General features: G+C 41.1%; 1 protein-coding gene across 1 annotated transcript; it reads right to left on the bottom strand.

Annotated features, from left to right (window-relative positions):
- Window positions 1-3,521: 3,521 nt before the first annotated feature.
- On the bottom strand, window positions 3,522-4,377 carry LOC134370081 (small ribosomal subunit protein eS1-like). The gene has a single exon (XM_063087050.1). The coding sequence runs from the start codon at window positions 4,363-4,365 to the stop codon at window positions 3,571-3,573; it is 795 nt and encodes a 264-aa protein (XP_062943120.1). The 5' UTR covers window positions 4,366-4,377; the 3' UTR covers window positions 3,522-3,570.
- Window positions 4,378-12,457: the final 8,080 nt, after the last annotated feature.

Below are 12,457 nucleotides of genomic sequence, written 5' to 3'. Positions count from 1 at the left end.
GGTGAGAGCACTGAGCATTTTTACTTCTTGAAGTGTCAGCCCAAACTCTCTGATTGATGCATGGTGCTATTCTGGGAGAAGGTCTCCAGCTGGTCAAGTGTTCCCTTTGCTAATATTAAGCAACAGACAGCACGGTAACGTCTGAGGCCTGAGAGAGAGAGAGAGAGAGAGAGAGAGAGAGAGAGAGAGAGAGAGAGAGAGAGAGAGAGAGAATATGTACACACAAGCTTGAAAAATTAGCTGGACAAAAATACACATAACACTTTTCTGCTACATCAGTTGTAACTCTCAAAAACATTCAGTTGCAATCAGTTTAAAATTTATTCACTCATCAATTCAATAAGCACTTCTTGAGCATTGTACATGCTCAGCACTTCTCTGAACGTTGTATAAATATAAATGAGAACCTTACAGAGTTCACAGCATTGTGGAAAAATTAGCTGGGTAGGTAAGTAATTGGGAACCATAGGATAGTGTCACAAGTAATGACATGTACAGGTAAGAGCATTGTCAGGGATCAGGGAAGGAGGAGATTTAGAGCAAACTTCACAGAGGAGGACACACTTCTATTTGGTCTTGAAGGATGCATTCGTCAGGTGGCCAAGGTGGTATTCCAGAGAAGGAGAAGAAAATGCTTAAAGGCACAGAGGTAGAAAACAGCACGGAGTATTCAGAGAACTTAGGTCACAGAGTGCTGCTGAAATCAGAGGAGCCAGAGGTTCTGGAGAGGCAGCCCTTCTTCTGGTCAGCCGTGGGCTCCAGGAAGGGACAACTGAGGTCATAGCAACCATTGACTATCTTTGTATTAAGATTTTAGAACTTTGTGAAAACCCAAGGTGTTGTAGTGAGCAGGACTGGAGCCAGGTTGGGACCTAAAATTGCATGGGCTCTAAAAGATTTTAAAAGGACATAGCTTTTTTTTTTTTTTTTTTTGACAAGCTTTTCTCTGAGTTCCCTCTTTTCCCAAGATTATTTGACATTTTGTACCTTGGTTATGGGGTAAGATGACATTATTTACATAAATGTAAAGTCGTTTTCTAGCCAGCCTGGAGCTACAAACTTGCAGACTTGCACGTACTATCCAGATGCTGCGAAACCAAAGACGACATCAATAAAGCTATGCTGATTCCATCCCTCCAGAAGGACTCTGAGATTACAGCAAGGATGGAACAGAAATCAGATGGAGCCTTGGCAAGACCTTGTACCTGGCTCCTTGCATGGAGCCCGCACAGCTCACATCTCCCTTTCTCCTGCTTTTTATTTCCCAGGTTCCATTCCCTCATCCTGCTCTTTTAAAAACCTCTCAATAAATCTGAGTCTTTGCAATGACTTTAGTCTGGCCATTCTCCTTCAGCTTTCCCAGAGAGATGGGTCAGCCTAACATCCTGCCTCATATCACTGGTATTCCTAAGTAAATGCTGACTTCCATTTTCACCAAAATTTGACTTTTGAGTGGTTTGTTTTGAAAGGGGGCAGGCAAACAAGCCTGCACCCAGTAACAAAGGGTCTCAGATAATTTTTGAAGCTTCCTAGGATTCCACAGTTAGTATTGATTCATTTGGGATTAACATGGCTCTATTTTCCATTCTTTTTAGTGCAAATACTACCAGTATGACAATTATCATAGTCTCTTTATCCATCACCTAGCATTGTCCTACATTAGCTAGTATGCACAGTTTACACTTCATAGTTGATAGGTACCAAATATTTGTTGACTGAAAAGTTGTCAAATGGCTATATAAATGAGAGCTAGTACTTTACTTCAAGGAACTTCCACTCTTGTTGAAGAGATGAGCTATAAACATGTAAAGAACTCACTATGCAAGATTTAAGTAACAGTGACATGCAAAAGATATTTGACAAGATTATTATAAATTTCCAAAAGCACAGGCAACAAAAGAAAAAAAAAATGCATAGAACCATATCAAACTAAAAAACTGCTGCAAAGCAAAAGAAACAATTAACAGAGCAAAAAGACAACCTTCAGAGTGGGACAAAATATTTGCAAACTATGCATCTGACAAAGGATTAATAACCAGCATATACAAGGAACTCAAACAACTTAACAATAGAAAAACAGATAACCAGATTAAAAAATGGGCAAAGGAGATGAATAGGCATTTCTCAAAGGAAGATATACCAATAGTCAACAGACATATGAAAAATGTTCAGTATCACTCAGCATCAAGGAAGTGCAAATCAAAACAACATTGAAATATGATTTCACCCCAGTTAGACTGGCTGTTATCAAAAAGACAGAGAATAATAAATGCTGGTGAGGATGCAGAGAAAGGGGAACTCTCTTACACTGTTGATGGGGCTGTAAATTGGTGCAGACATTATGGAAAATGTTATGGAGCTTCCTCAAACAACTACAGATAGAACTGCCCTACCATCCAGCAATTCCACTGCTGAACATATACCCAAATGAATGGAAATCATAATGTTAAAGGGATACCTGCACTCCTATGTTTATAGCTCTATTTACAATAGTCAAGAGTTGGAACCAACCTAAATGTCCATAGACAGATGATTGGATAAGAAAAATGTGGTATATTTACACAATGGAATACCACTCTGCCATAAAAAAGAATGAAATCCTGACATTTGCAGCAACATGGATGAACTTAGAGAAAAGTATGTTAAGTGAAATAGACTGGCATAGAAAGAGAAATACTGCATGCCCTCACTCATAAATGGGAGCTACAAAATAAACAAATAAATTTTTTAAAGAAGAAAGAAAGATACAACAATCACAATGACATGGTGAACTTTCAAAAGGAGGGAACAGAACTGAGGTTACCAGAGGTGAGAAAGGGGGAAAGGGAGAGGAAGTAGGGAGGAATTGGAAAAGGGCCATGAAAAACAATTTATAATGCTGAATAAGCTTATCATCCTGATTGGAGCATCACATACTGCACACAGCTATTGATATTCAATTCTATCCCAAGAGATACGTCTAATCAACTATGTTTCAATCAGTAAATAAATAAAAGGGGGAAAAAAGGTTATTATAAATTCCAAAAGAAAACATTAACCCAAGCTTAATTATTATACCTAGAAATATTATTCAGGGTCCTAAAGATGGATAGGAACACTTTATTCTACTATATGTAGAATATGGTGTTCAGTTTTAGTAACTAATCTTTAAATAGGACATTGTTAAACTAATGTTAGACCAGAGGGGTCAAACATGATGGAAAATGATCTATGCAATTGTTTTCTTGGGATAAATTTCTAAAAGTAGACTTATTGGTCAAAGGTTATAAACAGTTTTAGGACCTTAATACATATTGCAATATCAATTCCAAAAATAGCTGTACCAATTTACACTGTAACAAGCATTACATAAATGTATTTATTTCATTGTAACTTTGTTAGAGGTAGATATTGAAATTTTTAGGTTTTTTTAGGGGTTCATTTAATCAGGATGGGATAATTCTCATTGTAATTTGAATTTCTTTGTTTACTAGGGAGGTTGAACAATTTTCATTTGTTTAATAGTGGTATTTTCTTTTTTTTTTTTTTTTAAATGGGATTTTTTATTTGTCACTATTAAAAGTCTGAATTTTAAACAGATTCTTGGACTGGTGGTTCATATCCATCAGCTCGTTCAACTTTGGCACCTGTTTCATCCCCAGTAGCTTTTCCAGAACTACTACCTTCACCATGAAGCTCCATGAGTTTTCCCAATTCAAACTTGGGCTTCTTCAGCATTTTTACTTTTCTAACAAAGACATCATGAAGAGGATAAATAGACTGGCAAGCCTTTTCTATGTCTTTTCCAATGCTGTCTGGAATCAATTTATTGACCACTTCTTTCAAGTCATTGGTCTGCACCTCTCGGATCATGATTTCCATCATCTTTTTCCGGATTTGGCGGACCTGTTGGTGCTGAGCATAAGAAGTCTTCCGTATCTGATTGTTGCGCTTTTTAGTAAAACCAACACAGAAAAGACGAAGCAAATAACCATCTGTAGTCTTGACATCAACATGAGCTTCAATCATGGTCTGCCATTTTTTGACCATGGAACACATTTTGTCACGAGTAAGATCCATGCCATGGAAGTTAGTCAGGCAGTTTTCGCCTTGAACATCCTCAGTAATTAGCTTGAATTTTCTAAAAGCAACTTCATCATTCTGCAGATCAGCAAGGCTCACTTCAAACACACGACCTTTGAGGCCATCAGATGCGATTTTGGTTCCTTGAGTGCTGGTGACTAGTGTTTTTCCAATATTTCTTATATTGAACATAGCAGGCGCCTTCACATCATACCAATCTTTCTTAGAAAATGGATCAACCACTTTCTTCTTGGCTCCCTTTTTGCCGCCTTTAGTAAGGCGCTTGTTCTTGCCAACCGCCATGGTGCTGCTCAGAGAGCCAAAAGGTAATAGTGGTATTTTCTGTTGTGTGAAGTCATTTTCCTGCTGGAGCTGTGATCAAAAAGGTGGGCAAAAATTGATCTTATAAAAGTAGAGAGTAGAATTGTGATTATAGAGGCTGGGAAAGGGTTAGGAAGAGGCTGATTAATTGGTACAGAATTACAACTAGATAGGAAAAATAAGTTCTATTAGTCTACCATAGTGCTAGGCATCTTTAATTAACAATAATTTATTGTATGTTCTCAAATGGCTGGAAGCAAGGAGCTCAAATGCTCTCATCACAAAGAAGTGATAAATTTTTGTTATGATGAATATGCTAATTACCCTGATTTGATCATCACACATTGTATACATACATGTATTGAAATATAACTCTGTACCCCATAAATATGTACAATGTGTCAATTAAAAATAAATAAATAAAATAAATAAAAATGCTAAAAAAACTTATTACCAAAAAGGTGGATGAAAAGGAGGGCAAGATAAGGCTATTTTGCAAATGGGGAAAGAGTGGAGACCCAGTGCAAGACACGGGTGCTGTATTTTTTGAATTGTATTTTTCTGTAGCAAGTGAAAGAAAATCTCACTCCAGATGACTGAAATAAAAAAAGAAATTCAGTAACGTACCCAATTGAAAAGTTCTGACAGTAGATTTGGTTTCAGTTGCATCTCGGAGCTTAAATGATATTATCAGGACCCATTTCTGGATTCTGTGTTATCCATTTGGATATGGTGGCCCCATATTCAAACAAGCTCTCCCCCTGTGGTTGTTATGTAGCTGCAGCGGTTCCCACACTCTTTCATTCCAGTTTAGTTCAGATGTAAGAGTAGAGTCTCTTTCCTAACCTCATTGGGTCTGATTGGGTCACCTGAACATTCCAAACCAATCACGGGTGGCCTGGGGAATGCGGAGTTCTGATTGGTTCAGGCCTGTGTCACGTGCTCCAGGGCTCAGTTGAATAAACACCAAGGCCGAGAAAAGAAGATCCTCAGAAGGAAACTGGAAGTACGGTGAATGGCAGAATATCCCAGGATCCCCACAGAGTCCTTGTTAGGAAAGACGGAGTTTCGTGAGTGCTAGCTCCCCGGGGCCTACAAATGGAGATGCAGGGCCGGAGGATAAATCGCCCCACACCGAGCTGTGCCTTTCCAGCGAGGTAGGTAGGGCTGGGTTGCTGTTCTGAGCGCGCGGGCTCCCCCCTCGTAGTTGAGCCTGTCAGGGCGTGCTTTCTCTCCTTTTGCTTGCTTCTCCCTGGAGCTTGCTTAAATCCACTGCTTCCCAGTTGGGTCACATACCCAGAGCTGTCGAGGTGGTATCTATGGAGACAGAAGACTGTAGACCTTTGATGTGATGGTTAGCAAGCTGTTGCCTTGCAGCTCCAAAACCAACTTTGTTACTCAGCTTTTTGATACTGGGGCTGGGACTCTGCAAAATACGTGTCTCCTTTGCTGGCTGGCTCCCGATTAGTCTCTGCCACTGGGAGAGGGGAAGCCAGAAGAAGATGTGCATTAGAGGAGGAAGAAGACCTTGCTCCTTCCCGTTTGTGTAACCGAGCAATGCTTCTTCGCCTTGGCAGTGATACTTGCTTCTAGTAGCAGCAGTTGGTTCCAATTTGTAGTTTTTCTAACACTCTCAGAACCTGCCTAATGGTGCCTTCTCAGAGACATCAGCGCCTGCCAGCCAGCCTCTCTTAAGAAGTATAATCTCAGCTCTGCCATATCTTCTAAAGTCCTGAGAAATCCGTACCAGCCAGGCAGCATCCTCTCTCTCCTCAGAGCTTAGGGCTTGATCTCTCCAGCAGCCCTCCTCCAAGCCTGTCAGTTTTAATAGTAACAACCTCTTTGTTTCCTCAACCCATGAAGTGGTAGCTGCCCCCTGCAGGTGGTATATTTATGATACCTTGGTGTCTCCTTTTGGTTTTTTCAGTTTTCTAATATCTGGGTAACAATTCTTTACATTAAATTATTTTCGTTAAAATAATTGATGGAGTTTCTGTTTCCTGGCTAGATTCTGACCGAAGCAGTTCCGATCACAGCCTACCCGCATTGTCTCGACATCATTGGAACGCAGGCTGAAGAAGACCATTCTGATGGAAAATTAATATTGATTTCCCATTGCCCTTAGGATAATGTCAAACCTCCAGGCCCTGTTTGATTTTACAGTTGCATCTCTTGCTGTCACAAGCTTGCACCTTATGCTCTGGGCACATAGAGATTCCTTAAGTTCTTCCAATGTACCGTGCTCTGTCACCATCAGGCCACTGAATGTGCAGGTCCTCCCACTAATAATAATCCCACCATTTTACCTGAGTAGCTCTCATGTGTCCTTTAGGTGCCTGCAGAGGAGTCATTTCCTCTGTGTAGTCTTTCTTGGCTTCTCCCCCTTTCTCATGGTACCCTGTACTTCCCCTTCCCTTCTGATTGCATACATTGTTTGATTATTTATTTCACCCACTGGACAGAAAACTTCTTGAGATCAGTGCGTGGAACTCAATAGGAAGCTAAATAAATATTTGACAAAGACTTCCTTAGAAAATTCCCATGCTTTCTTATTATTTTTATGGAGCAAGGACAAAACTCCAGCTACCATTCCTGCTGATGCAAGTCATGCCCTAAATGATTACTGAGGGTTTCATCTCCCATCCAAAAGACAAGCTAATGTTGTGAAAGTTGCCAAAGTGGGACACAAGGGCAACAAACAAGATGCCTTAAAGACCTGGGATGTCTCCAAGGCTGCCCTGTGTCACTCCAGTGATGGAGGTGGACAGGGATCAGCTATTGATTCACCGGGTTAAAAGCCTTCCCATCACCCACAGTAGCTGAAGGCATTATGTCAAAGATGAGCAGCAGAAGAAAATGAAACCTTGTCAAATCCTTGTACATATGATTTCAGGATGCTAATGCGAGAGGCATTGCATCTGAGGGGAGGCTGCTTTTCTGAGGCTGCACCATGCAATGAGAAAACAAAGACTTGGAACTCCAAACTTGGTTCAAATCTTGGCTTTGCTTCTAGGTTCATTGGGAGATAGGGGCTTTGGCGAGATACTTAGTTTATTAATCTGTAAAATGGAACTGATAGCATCTACTTCACTGTATGTATTTCTAGATGAGGCAGCTGATTTAAAGTATCTGTCACACAGGAAATATTGGTAGTTTGTGGAAAGTGATTGGATTGGCAGAGCTGAGCCCATGCATTAGTTCATTTAAAAAATATCATTGAGCATCTCCTAAATACTAGTGATATATAAGCAAATAAATTAGAAAAGTCCCATTCCCTCGTGGAGTTTCTACTGGGAGGAGACAACCTAAAAAGATAACACAGCAATAAACAAAAGAATGACAATTTTGTCAGTTGACTTAATAATATCCTTTATAGCATTTTTTTTTTTTTTTCCCTGATCAGGGATCCAGCCCAGGACCACACATTGCATTCAGTCGTGTCTCTTTAGTCATCTTTACTCATGAATAGTTCCTCTGCCTTTCCTTGACTTTCATGACATTGACATTTTTTAAGAGTCCAGGCCAGTTGTTTTGCAGGAGGTCCCTCAGTTTGGATTCGTCTGATTGTTTTCTGACAATGTGCTTATTAAGGCCATGCATCCAGCAAATAGCAAAGCTAAGACTGGTATCCAGCTTTTCTAACCCCATGTCTTGTGCACTTTCCTCTTACGAGCTGCCAGAAGACTTGGAGGTCAGAGGACCCCATAGCTCCACCTCCAGAAGAACAGTCCTGTTAACACAGCGAGGTTGTTATATAACAGCAATATTGGCTTGGTGATAACTAGACAGAAGAGAACACCTCCTCCCAGGTTAACCTACTCTTTTCTTGGTCATCATTTAGCATCTCCAGGTCTGAATGACAATTTTAAAGAAACTTTATTTTATTACTTTTTGTCTTCATCTCTCAAGGTGACAATTTGTCCTACTTTAATAGAACAGCTGGAAAAAGGCATTAGGAAAATTAGGACAAATGTGGGTAAAATGCTATAAGACCATTTTAATTCTATTGTGATGTATTTTCCAAAACTGTAGGACATTGGACAAAATGCACTAAAATTAAAAAAAAAAACTTTATTTGGAAGATTCTTTTTAAAAGCTGAGCAATTGCTGCAGCTAATCTATAATTTACCCAAATGTTGGGTACTTTGTTATATTGACATGCTAGGAGTTAGCTCAGTAAATTTTCTCCAAGAAATGGGGGAGACAAAAGGGCAAGTGATTGGTGTCCTGAGCCCATATTCCGCTTCCCATTTCATGAATTGGACCTCAAGAACATTTTAAAATTTGTCCAGATGTTATTTAAAAACAACAACAACCACAAGTTTTCACACCAGCCCTAAATGAACTCTGTCTTTTCAGAGCTTTCTCACTTTTAGTTGAGTGTTTCTTCTTTTGCTGTTCTGCAAGTGGGATTAGGAGGACATCACCAGGTAGGGCTGAGGGAAGACCCACTCCCCACTCTGTTCTTATTGCTACAGGGCATCGTAGGGCTGGGTAGTTATGGGAAATTTCATGTATATTGATGAGAAGTAATACATATGGGGGGTTGTTTATATTGTAAATAAACATTCAAAATTATTTATTGAGCATTCTATTATATACCAGGCACTGTGCTAGGTGGTGAATTTAAAAATGTGCAATTCAGACATGCTCAGGGGATTTATAATCTTGTGTGTATGGGGTACGGGAGAGACAATTATAGAGACTAAGCACAGGCTGCTGCAAGAAGAATCAGACTTGGGGGGAGGTAAAGAGGGTGGGCTTAAATGTGTAATTTGCTCTGTAACAGACACTTTTATCCCATGATAAAGAAGAAAGTCAAAAGAGAAGAGCGTGGCTTGTTGAAAAAGTTACGCATCGTCATGCTGTCCACTCCCATTTAACATGGAAAACTGATGCAAAGGACTTTTCAAAGCATGGTAATATCAGCGATCAGAGGAGAGGTCAAGTAGCTCTTCTGGATTCTTCTTCGGAAAAGGCCAGAGGAGGGTCCTCACAGAACTCTAGAGAAAGAGACTATCTGGGGTAGGGAAGCTGACAAGCTTGAAGTTTTTTAAATCCCTTTCTCTGGGTGACCCTCTGCAGAGCAGGGCTACTTCCTATGGCTTTCACCCTTCTTCTCTATACACTAAGCTGCCTGCCTGTTCTAGTGGTATTTACTTAATATCTACTACAGGATATTGTTCTCTGATCTCTCTCTCTCTCTCTCTCTCTCTCTCTCTCTCTCTCTCTCTCTCTCTCTCACACACACACACACACACACACACACACACACTCACGCACACATTCTGGTTGATACACAGAACTTCCCTCTCTACGCTCACAGATCTTATTTTATAGCACTCCTGAAACAGCTGTGGGATCATAATGAAGTGTTATAGTTGCCTTTGTAGTGAGTGTTGAAGCTAGAAAGAAAGGTCATGGGGGAGCTTCAATGTGATGACATTTGTCCTCCACATTCTTACCTAGGCCAGAGAAGGCTTCTGGAAGAAGTGGTGTCCAAGCGGAGACTTGAAGGTATTGGGATGGAAACTGTGCTCTAGAGAGCAGGAATAGCATTTGCAAAGACCTGGAGACTAGAGGGAACATTGTGTATTACATCAGAGAAACTGAAAGTAGTTCAGTGTGGCTGATAGAAGCGTGAAAACAGGGGAGAAGTGAGAGAAGAGGTTGGCTACAGAACGCTGTGAAGCCTCTTTTGAACTACCAACTTCATCCCGAGGGCCATAGGAAGCTACCAAAGCCAGGTTAGCTGGAAAGTGGTAGGATCCCATTTATATTTCGGAAAGAGCACTCTTGCTGCAGTGGGACAAAAGGACTGGAGGAGCAAAGCTGGAAGCAGAGGCACCGACTGGGTCTCTCGGTGGATTAGGATAGTGGCAGTTTGGATGAGAAAGAGAGAATGACAGGAATATTTTGGAGGTGGAAGCAACCACACTTGGTGATTAATTAGGTGTGGAGAGTGAGGGAAGAGGAGGAATCAGAGATAAACAGCCCATCTTTCTTCACACCTCTCGTACCCCCAACCTTGGCCTTGGACTTTGAAGCCTCTCTGTATCCTGTTTTTTTTCAATGCCATGATCCCAAATCTTGGCATTGACCTTAGACCCCAGGGTGGCTTTTTGTGACCTAGTGGTGCCAACAGCACCCATGGCTACAACTTGTACTCTACATGCTGGTGCTGATCATTACCTGTTCCTAGGCTTGGTGCTTTCAGACTTGCTCTGTCCTGGGGGTCCAGTCACAGGGTATCATGGAGGTTAAGAGCAGGGACTTTAAAGAGCGATGGATCTGGGTTCAAGTCCCAGCTCTGTATTTACTCTTACTATGACTTTTGGCAAGTCACTAAGTTTCTCTGGACCCCCAGTTCTCTCATCTGTGAAATAATAGCAGAGCTACTGTGGGGATTAAATGGAGGCGTGAATGTGAAGCATGATGCCTGCACATGGCAAGCACAGAATAAAAGTTGACCAAGGAGAAGAGGGAGACAATGCAGAAGAGGGTGATAGGGTTTAGAAGGTCAATTTGTTTGTTTTCCTGCTACAGCCTACAGTCTGGCACAACATAGGATAACAAGAGCAGCCATTTGGATAGAGAGGAAGAGGAAGAATCTCTTCTAGCAGGATGACACAAAGGACACATGCCAAGAAGAGACCATTTGCACTGTGTGAAGGTTCCGATTGATTCACTAAGCCTCGGCTCGAACCAAAGCGGGACAGGCCCACCAAGGCCTCCTCTACCCCAGGACTCTTAGCTCTTCTCATGGTGATTCCCTCTCTCCACTTAAATCGCCCTCTTCATAGTCTTTGTCTTCAAGTCTCAGCCATCCTTGGCTCTACCTATCCTTCCCCAGCCCCTGTTTTCCTCCTGCATCTTATCATGTACCTTCTAAGGGTTCTGGGTATTTGTCCAGTTCTAAGCCCAGGCAGGATGCAGAAGTTAACATTTGTTGTAGACCATTTTGCCTCCTGGAATCTCATCTTTATGCAACATTGGATCATTCTGCCTAAAAACATGGCATACCCCCGAGTGGAGGCGGTGCTGATAAAACTCAGTTAATAATAATTACAACAGTAACAATAACCAGTTTACATCAGTTCACTTTGCTGGTTCTATATAGTCAGCATCTATTCTGACTGGCTGGTGGCCAAGCAGCATCCTTTCTGGTCAGTCAGTACTCATGTCTTATTGGTTGTTATGAGCTGAATTGTGCAATCCCACCACCACCCAATTCATGTGTTGAAGCCTTAACCTCCAGGACCTCAGAATGTGACTGTTTTTGGAGAAAGGGCTTTTAACAAGGTGATTAAGTTAAAATGAGGCCATTAGAGTGAGCTCCAATCCTGTGTGCTGGTGTCCTTTTTAGAAGAGGAAATTTAGACACACAAAGAGACACCAGGAATGTGCACACACAGAGGGGAGACCATGCAGAGACACAGCCAGAAGGCCGCCATCTGCAAGCTTAGTAGACAGGCCCCAGACGAAACCAAACCTGTCAACACCATGATCTTGGACTTCTAGTCTCCAGAGTTTAAGCCACCCAGTCTGTGGTACTTGTTGCAGTAGCCATAGCACTAATACACTGGTTGTGATATATTTTGGGCTATCATGTCTAATAATAACAAAGTTTTAAAATTCTTCCTCTGAATTCTAGAGGTAGCATAGATTACATCATTACATCTTTAGGTACTATCTAGGTATTATTATCCTCATTTTGCAAATGAGAAGACTGAGACCCAGAGAGAAAAATGATTTACCTAAAGTCAAAGTTATGGAGCTAGTAAAGGGCAGCATTGGGCGCAAATCCAAATGTTTCTGACACCAGTCCTGGGTTCTTAACTACTATGCTATCCTGCCTACCGGTCTTCTATGTCTGCTCCTCTTCCCCCAGAGTAAATAAGACCCTTTATTTTTCTCTATGGTTCTGTTTTTTTCCTTTAGAGCAATAGCTACAATTTGTAATCATACACTTAATTCTATGATTATTTTTTCAGTGTTCACCTCCCCAACTATCCCATGATATAGAACTGTGCTTGTAATCATGAAGATGGGGTTGGTTTTGAATGAGCAGTAT

Source organism: Cynocephalus volans, chromosome 2 (assembly GCF_027409185.1).
Source record: "Cynocephalus volans isolate mCynVol1 chromosome 2, mCynVol1.pri, whole genome shotgun sequence".
NCBI lineage: Eukaryota > Metazoa > Chordata > Mammalia > Dermoptera > Cynocephalidae > Cynocephalus > Cynocephalus volans.
Note: the sequence above shows the minus strand (reverse complement) of the source record. Positions and strands in the feature narration are given on the sequence as shown.

Bases quoted from the DNA above. Each gene is read 5' to 3' on its own strand.
- LOC134370081 (XM_063087050.1), bottom strand. From the start codon at position 4,365: ATGGCGGTTGGCAAGAACAAGCGCCTTACTAAAGGCGGCAAAAAGGGA.